At 40.8% G+C, this 9,551-nt stretch overlaps 1 protein-coding gene across 1 annotated transcript; it reads right to left on the bottom strand.

Moving 5' to 3' along the window:
* On the bottom strand, positions 1-6,314 carry ifng1 (interferon gamma 1). Its single transcript, XM_079655476.1, has 4 exons — positions 6,114-6,314; positions 5,083-5,154; positions 2,260-2,508; positions 1-556 (listed from the first exon to the last, which is right to left on the bottom strand). The coding sequence occupies exons 1-4, from the start codon at positions 6,234-6,236 to the stop codon at positions 416-418; spliced, it is 585 nt and encodes a 194-aa protein (XP_079511602.1). The 5' UTR covers positions 6,237-6,314; the 3' UTR covers positions 1-415.
* Between the last annotated feature and the right edge of the window lie 3,237 nt (positions 6,315-9,551).

The raw sequence follows: 9,551 nt of genomic DNA on the forward strand, positions 1-9,551 counted from the left end.
ATTTTTAAATACCTGAGCCACTCAAAATAAAACATATAATAATTAAATCTATCCCTCTAAACATCACATCTGCAGTTTTAAATAAGTTAAAGTAAAGAAATCAAGTAATTCCAGGTCATAATTGACTGATATTGCGATTAATTATTAAATTAGTAATCAAAGATAAAATCGCCCACTTCTTTCAAGTATGTCACTTTTTGAAAAATATATATATATTTACTAAATATCTTATAGGTTTAAGCTGTGAATCAATGTGAAAAATATTTCTTTATTCATAAATATATTTTTTAAATAACCTAAAACAGAGAAAATCTTTGATTATATTTGTATATTTGGTATTTAAACAATTGTTATGTTATTTTTTTTCATTTTAAATTGAATATTTACGTTGCTGCCCATGTTGATATTGTGTATTTCAGCCTGTCTGATGATTTTTGACCCTCCGTGCTTGCCGTCTTCTCCGCCTACTCTGGATCTCATTGTTCAGGTAGCTCGCCTCCTCGTAAAGCCACGGCAGTTCGCCCAACGCTTTACTCTGAACAGTAACGTTATCCATCTGGAGGAGGAAGAGACATTTAGCATTAGTTTAGTCAAAGTAAATTCCCACAACAGCAGACAGGGTTAGGGTTAGGGTTAGGGTCTCACATTACAAGTTATATTAAACCTTATGTTCCTCCGTAAACCATCTGTAAGTCCTCCGTTAGCCCTCCGTAAGCCCTCCGTTAGCCCTCTGTTAGCCCTCTGTTAGCCCTCTGTTAGCTCTCTGTTAGCTCTCTGTTAGCTCTCTGTTAGCTCTCCGTTAGCCCTCTGTTAGCTCTCTGTTAGCCCTCTGTTAGCCCTCTGTTAGCCCTCTGTTAGCTCTCTGTTAGCCCTCCGTAAGCCCTCCGTTAGCCCTCTGTTAGCCCTCTGTTAGCTCTCTGTTAGCTCTCTGTTAGCTCTCTGTTAGCTCTCCGTTAGCCCTCTGTTAGCTCTCTGTTAGCTCTCTGTTAGCTCTCTGTTAGCTCTCCGTTAGCCCTCTCTTAGCTCTCCGTTAGCCCTCTGTTAGCCCTCTGTTAGCCCTCTGGTATCCCTCCATATACCTTCTGTCAGCCCTCTGTTAGCCCTCCATTAGCCCACTGTTAGCCCTCAATATACCCTCTGTTAGCGCTCCGTTAGCCTTCCATTAGCCCTCAGTTAGCCCCTCCGTCAGCTCTCTGTTAGCCCTCCCTATGCTATATAAACCCCTTAAAAGTCTCACTTAAACCTTACAAAAGAAAAATATTTGAACCCTAACCCTAACCACTTTTTAAACCTTTCTTTAAGGTTCACATCTTAAAGTCCTTCTACGCTCTGCACAAAACCTTTGTACGTCTTACTTTAAGGGATTCAAAGACTACATAAGCCTCACTTTAAGTCCTTTGTTTGCTCTATATAAACTTTGCTAAAGTCTTACTTGAAGGCCTTCGGTCGCTCTACATACACCTTACTTTCAATTCTACCTAAACCTTTCTTAAGTCTTGCTTTAGGCCCTTTGTATGCTCTACACAAATCTTACTTTAAGTCACTCACACAGACCTTCCAAAAAACCTTACTTAAGGTCCTTTATACAGTTTACTTAAGACTCACTTAAGTCTGTTTTATTGCTCAGGGGTGTCAAACTCAAGGCCCGGGGGCCAAATCCGGCCCGCGACTCGCTTTTATGTGGCCCCGCAAGAGCTTGCAAAGAATATAATACGTTTATTATACGGTTACATGCCACTTTACAGAAGCATGTTGCCCATAAACTACATGTCCCACAATGCATCTTGTTTTGTGACATGCACAGTGAAGAGACTTGCAATTATTTGCCCTGTACTTCTGCTTTCAAACGTAGTTAGTTATTACCCTATCCGATAATAATCCAATTCAGAGGCAATAATGTAATATAATACATTATTTTATATATATATAATATATTATATATTTATATAGTTACAACCGGCCCTTTGACTTTAACCATAATGCTAATGTGGCCCGCGATGGAATTGAGTTTGACACCTCTGCTCTAGATAACATTTCTTAAAGCCTTATTTAAAGTCAGATATTGGCCCTCCAAATAACCCTCTATAAAGTCCGCCTCTGAAGTCCTGCATTAGGCTAACCCTAACCCTAACCCTAACCCTAACCCTAACCCTAACCCTAACCCTCCATATTCCTCATCTGAACCCTAATTCAGCACATTTAGATTCAGATCAAAAGTCAGATTGTCCATGCAGATACACATTTAGGTTTCTTTGTTACCTTGATGCCTATGAGCTTCTTGAGGCTACTCAGAAGATTATCCTGCTCATGGTAATGGTTCGTCTTCAGCTTAAGGATCATCGTCAGGATGTAGTTCAGCTCCGTGCGGACGTCTTCTCCTGCTCCGCCCTCACCAACACCTCCTTTACTCCCGGTGGTGAGGGGAAGAGGGGTCGGCAACTCCTTCAACATCTTGTTGATAAGCGTCTCGTACGTCTCCAAAATGCCTCTCATAAACACCCTCTTTTCCTAGAAAGACAAACAGACAATACAATTAAGCGTCTTTGACTTTTTAGAAAAGCGCTATATAAGTGTCATGTATTATTATTATTATTATTATTAATGCGTAGTGTGATGGAAACTTCTGAAGCAATGGAGACAGGACTCTGCTCGAACTTTGATGGCAAACACTGATGGAGTTTTGGCGGGAGAATTCTCAAGATATTTGCTGTGTCACGAGTTGCCAAACCAATTGTGAAGATCTCTACCCAGGACCGTGTGTTTCGCTAGTTCTGAGAGAATATTCAACATTGTGCATGACAAGAAAAAGCACTATGACAGCATATAACTGAAAGCACAACTCAGCTTTTTGCACAAAGTTTCAAGCAGTTTAAAAAGTAGGAACTTATCTTAAGAAACGATGGCGCAAAATACGAATTGTGGCGTCATTTTCCTCAACCATGTAAAAAAGGTGGTTTATTACTTTTAATAAAGAAAGATGAACTGCACCTCTCTTTTTACAAACTTGCTTTGAGAGGCTGATAATCTTTGTACAGAGTGGAAACCCGCCCCCCCCATCCCCCGTGGTTTCCTACACAGAAGTTAAATTAGGCAAAGAGTAGGCCTTGAAGGGGAAATGACTGTCAGACATGAATGTGATACCACATCAGGGCGAAACAGATTATTTAGATGAACAGAGGTCAACAAAGTCAAGCGACATTCTGTAAATCAATGAAGACACTTTTAAGACTCTAAGATGTCTAACCTGTCTAGCTTTTGGGGCTTAAGTCGTGTTGATTCTGGATTATTACCCTGCTTGGTGTAAAAACAATCATTCATGAGACTTTGGAAATGCCCGATTGAATAAGGTATTCGTCGCCTAAATATGTTTTTAAATGGTAAAAGTGATAACCCCTAACACCGGTGAAGGAAAAACAAAACATGGAAAACCCAGAGGGGTGTAGGGGGTGGGGGTGGATTTAAATATTCCCTTTCTATATGACAAACAAGTTCCCTTCATACCACCATGAACACCTAAATACTCTACACTCACTACCGCCACCAAGTGGACATGTTTTTGGTTTGTTTGTCAGGAGGATTACGGATAAACTACCCGCCCGATTATATTGAATTTTGGTAGAAAGGTGAAGCATTGGCACGGGCAGAACTCTTTCAATTCTAGAGGGGATCTGAATTACGAGGCGGATACACGATTGGAAACAGCCTTGGTGGAGATCTTCAATACTTGTTTCAAAAGGTTTCTCAATACTGAAACATATGTGCCATTCAACAACGTACAACATGCTGAGAGACGTCTATTAAGATAGAACCTGTATGTTTCTCATTTTTAAAAGATTGAACACCTTCAAAATCAACCTTTCTCAACACTTTCTTAATGTTTGAAAGCAGACAAGACGATGGCAAACCTTAAGATGGATATACCCGCCAAAAAGTCCCTTTGCACCCTTCATTCATGTTTTTTTACTTAATCATATAATTTGATTTTAAACAATGCTAAATACTTCTTAAAGATCTGACTCTTTTGCAACTTATATGTAGTATTTTTATCCTTTATTTATAACCTGCTGCTGCCTCACATGCCTTTCCCTTTATCTCTACCCGTTCATAATGCAGCTTTGTTGTTCCCTCTGCCTCCATGTGTCTAGATTTGATCTTATCATCCATCAAGTGGCTTTTTATCGTCGTTGGTGAAAAGTGAAAGTTACTTTTTGCAGCCTGAGAGTATTTTGCAAACAACCAAAAAGCTGCACGGTGCAGAGCCGGCAGATCAACTGAAACCACAGGAACCTCAACACAAACTGAAAAAAAGTGTTGGCAGTGTGAGACTGAAACCTGGAAAACACCAGCCGGCCGCTGAGTCACTAAATCAAGGATGAGAAAGTAAAGATGGCAGACATGGAGAGCAGCTCAAAGAGCGTCAACCCTTTTGAATGAACTTTAGGGCAATAGGTCAACTAATGGATTCACTATTAGAAAAATGTGCTTCTTTTCACGTTAAACTATTCCTCTTTGGGTTTGGCACTGACGACACGGGGCGGTGGTGGCGAAGTCAATAGGGACTTGGCTTGGCCACTGGAAGGTCACCAGTTCAAGTCCCGGCAAGACCAAGTGCTACCGAGGTGTCCCTGAGCAAGGCACCGTTCCCTACACTGCTCCCCGGGCGCCGTACATAATGGCAGCCCACTGCTCCTAACACTATGATGGGTCAAATGCAGAGAAACAATTTCCCCACGGGGATTAATAAAGTATATATACATACATACAGACACAAGGCATTTAAAAACAAACCGTGGATATTTTTCACTATTTGAAGTTTACATATTGGTCATGTTTTTGCGATTTGAAGCAATTTGAGTGCTTGAAAATGAACAACAAACAAACTGGACGGTGGTTTTGTTGGTCAATAAACTGGAAATAGTTGCAAATAACGGTTTAAGTATTAGTTTCCTACACTTTGGACCGAGCCATGATAACTCTTCCCCCCCGTGTTCCAGCTAAATGCTAAGCTATGCTAAGCTATCAGCTCTACTTAAAGCAACAGTACACCCTATACATTTGTATTTCCTCATAAAGCTGACTTACCAGCAGTTTCTCAGGTATCGATTCTTTGGAGAAGACGAGCTGCCCGTTATACTTTTCCTCCTTTGAAATGTTCTGCAAGAAATATAAACAATTCAAGTCAAATTGGATTTCAAATCTGTTTCTTTCAAACATTAGGAAACATATCAGTGTTTTTTGTTCATGTTTTAACCAAGTTATTTTCAATAATGGTGCATTCAAGGACAGTCGGTATCAGGTCAAACTGTTTGTGATAAAGACTGTAAATTCATTTGCTCATTTTTTACTTGCATTTCTAGAAAAATGAATGAAACCTGCATTAAAAAAAGGTAGATTTCAGCATCTATGTGTCCTTGAATGCACCATCTAAGACTTAAATCCCTGCTTTCACCACTTTCCACACGAGAAGAACAATGTGTCTTCAAATAATGACAATTGTGTTGAATCATATTGGTTGTTAATAGAAAACCAACACAGAACAGTTCTTTAAACATACATGGAAAGTGTGTGTGTGTGTGTGTGTGTGTGTGTGTGTGTGTGTGTGTGTGTGTGTGTGTGTGTGTGTGTGTGTGTGTGTGTGTGTGTGTGTGTGTGTGTGTGTGTGTGTGTGTGTGGTGGGACTGAAAGCAGCTGCAGGAAACAGTACAGGTCTTCACAGTATTTGAAGTTATGCAGTACAAATACTGACAGTAACAGAGCTAACTCTAGTGTATATATAGAAACCCAAATAATCCCCAAAAATACAAATGTTTTCTGTCCCATTCGAAAGTGTTTCACTTCTCATTTTAGTTTCCATTAGTCTTGGTCTTCTGTACCTTTTCTTATTCATTCTATGTACATGTTCTCTGAGCTGCGTATTTCAACAAAAAGCTCCCTTATAGAAATGAAGTATGTTCTTAAACTATTAAAAGTAATAGAAATACAGTTTAAAAAGAATGGACGCTCCTTTTCCAATTAGTCAAAGCGGCGGCCATCTTTTTTCCTGCTACCGCTGTCACTATGGCCGCTAACTCAAAAATACACATTCTATGTTTAGAAGTTCTTTAAATACTCACGTAGTGCTTCAGGAGGTTCAGGATGGTTCTGTTCATCTTCAGGGGGATGTGGGCTCCTCGAACGTTGCAGAAAGAAAACAAGAAACACAAACAAACCACCGACTTGGCCGATACCACCATCATGTCTCCGACTCGTTCAGCAACTAAGAGGTTTGATTCGTTAAAGATTTCTGCCTCCTCTTGATGTTTCTCTCGCCACGAAGCCGGCTGTAAGTGAGTCTCTCTTCATGAAAGCAGTAGGCTATATTTATGGGGCTAGAGCGAGAGAGTGATGCAGAGATGATCGAGGTGTGAAAATGTGGTCGTGCTGTTTCCTTTAAATCACCAAACTTCATAGAAGGGCGGGTGAGGGGTCTCCCACTCATGCAAACTTAAAATCACCACTGCTTCAAAATAAACCCCCCAACAAATAATAATTTTATTATGAAATACATCGATTTACTTTCAAATGTAATGGCATGCAACCCCAATGCCTCCAATGCAGCCCCATGGAGAGCATTGAGTTCTGGAAGAAGTTTCTGGAAAGCACGCGTTGGAAAAGTCGTTGGATCAATCCACTAGAAAAGGCAATGGAAACCGTTACGAAACGATGACCCATTTATCGCACCTTTACGAACTTTAATAAATGTCAGATGGTGGGTTGCAGTGCGCAGAAGGGGAAATCATTGGAAGTAAAAACCATCATGTCACATGGACTTACATACTTTCAATACTGTGGACAATCCCCACAGAAGCACTTTGGGGTGAAGTGTCTCAGGGACACAACGACATGCAGTGGGACTCGAACTTGCTGTCCCCTGATTCCAAGTCTAGCACACTACCCACTGAGCCACAGCCTCCCATCACTGAAACACCATTGGCTAAATTGCCGTTAATCTTTAAAAGAAATAAACAACAAAGGAGATTCAAGAGTTGCAAATCGTCAAATAATATCCCAAAAACAAATTATAATCAAATTTCAGAGATATTGCATTTTTGATGAACTCAGGTAAAACTAAATACAGACAAATTCTTAAAAAGCTGTACATTTTGGTTATTTGTTTTTAATTTTCTGCCACTTGTCCTTTTGGTGCATTCAAGGTACAACAACATGGGATCATTTAGAGACTTGGTTGTTAACCAGCCCTCATCATAACAATCAAAAACTATAATCGAACACGCTGTGAAAAAGACGAATTTTTAATTTCTCACTTTTTCTATTTTCATTGACTCTTACAAACTGTCCTCGGTGCGTTCAAAGACTATCAGACATCTGAGAGTTTAGAGACGTTTTAAGTCTTGTAAACACATGTTTAAAGTCATCTTCTGTCTTGTTGCTGCATTCAGGGACACTCGGACAACTGAAATGTTTGTCTCTTGTATAGTCTGAAAAAATACCCGAAAAAAAGCTTGAAAAATTTCAGAAAATTACCAGAAAATTCAACAAATAATTTGGAAAATATCTGAAGAAATGTTGTGAAAAACCGGTGAATTAAGGCTGGAAAAAACCCAGAAAATGCGTTAAAATTACAGCGAAAAATGTCCCAAAATATTTAGGAAATATTGGAAAATGATCTAACAAGTTTTTAAAAATGATTGTGAATTCTGTAATTTTTTCTGTCTTGTTGGTGCGTTCAGTGACACTCGTACATCAAAGATCCATGCGTTATCTGTTGCAAAGCTTTTTCAAAATTAAATTAAACCTTAAATATGATGTGCAGGGGAATTGTAGTGTCCTTGAATGCACCATCAAAGCATATTATCCAATGTAATATCACTACATTACATTTAGCTGAGGCTTTTATCCAAAGCAACTTACAATAAGTGCGTTCGACCAAGAAGATACAAACTTGAAGAAAACAGAATCATATAAGTTCATCAGGTTTCATAGAGCCAAACATTTCAAGAGCTACTCAACTGGCTTTAGAAAGCCAGCCCTTTATTAGTATATAAGTGCTTTGTTAGTAATTCTATCTCTGGAAGTGGAGTCCAAAGAGATGAGTTTTCAGTCTGAAGAAGATGTGTAAGCTTTCTGCTGTCCTGATTTCAATGGGGAGCTCATTCCACCATTTTGGAGCCAGGATAGCAAACCCACGTGTTTCTGCTGATGGGAACTTGGGTCCCCCTCGCAGTGCGGGTGCAGCGAGCTGTTTGGCTGATGCAGAGCGGAGTGCACGTGCTGGGGTGTACGGTTTAACCATGTCCTGGATGTAGGAAGGGCCAGATCCATTCACAGCATGGTACGCAAGTACCAGTGTCTTGAAGTGGATTCTAGCAGTTACTGGAAGCCAGTGAAGGGAGCGGAGGAGCGGCGTGGTGTGGGAACATTTAGGAAGGTTGAGGACCAGACGAGCCGCTGCATTCTGGGTGAGCTGCAGAGGTCGGATGGCACATGCAGGTAGACCCAAGCCCGCCTTAACCTGTCATTAGGCCATGGGGCTGCTTCTCCACTCTGCTCTACGCGCCTGGTCCTCCAGATGAGTGACGTATCGGGCCTCCCTCATGTATTTGTCCGGTTGCCGTTGGCTCCCCTCCACGTAGCAAGTCCTCGTCGTCATCTCCAACAGATAATGTCCCTCCTGTCTGTTTTTCCTCTCCCGCTACTCCATCGCTATCAGAACCAGACGGCCTACTTGGCTTCGAGGCCCCGCGGCCGGCACCGCTGCCGCTCGGTACAGAACTCATCTGTCCTTCCTCCTCATCCTGGCCTACAGGTTTAAAATAAGCTGTAATCTTCAGCATTTTGTGTAATAGCTGCTTGTCTCGAAACTCCTTTTCCCTCAACAATGTCCTTTTCCGAGCGCCACTCTCAAACTTTTCTACTCAAACTTTTCCTCCTAAACAACCTTTATCTGTCACTCAATCACTAGCAATTTGATTAAGTCACATGTGAAACATATTCTCATTCTGATTGGCTGTGGTGCCCACTGACTGTTACGGAGTCATCATTTTTGAGAAAAATCTCTGGAATACATCGATCTGATTGATTAGCGGAGCAAATGATCAAAATACTACGGAGGGAAGATATTTTCGTTTGGATTACTGGTCTGGGGGAAGCTCACGAGTGTGTGTGTTTCTGTACTTTTGCGTTTGTGTGTATTGTGTTTGTTTCCCGGGGAAACCCCTCACGAGAAACACCGGCTGCTGTGATGTTAAGTTACTCCGTTCTCCGCTTGTAATTATGCCGAAGCTTCAAAGTTGTATTTATCATCTGAATTTGCCGAAACAAGTTTAATATTCTGAAAGCTAAGACTTTGTTTGTTTGAAACCAGATGAAAACAAACTGTAACGGACCCTGCCGTGTTATCTATGATTACTAAACACCTTGCATTCATCATTTCAGCGGAGGGAGGGGGCGGCGCTGGCCAGGGAGAGCTGACTTCTTCCCTTTACAAGCTTCAAACATGTATTTATAGTTTGATTTTGGAAATAAAAGTATTCATATTCTGAAAGCCAAGA

Source organism: Notothenia rossii (genome assembly GCF_949606895.1).
Source record: "Notothenia rossii genome assembly, chromosome: 10".
Taxonomy (NCBI): domain Eukaryota; kingdom Metazoa; phylum Chordata; class Actinopteri; order Perciformes; family Nototheniidae; genus Notothenia; species Notothenia rossii.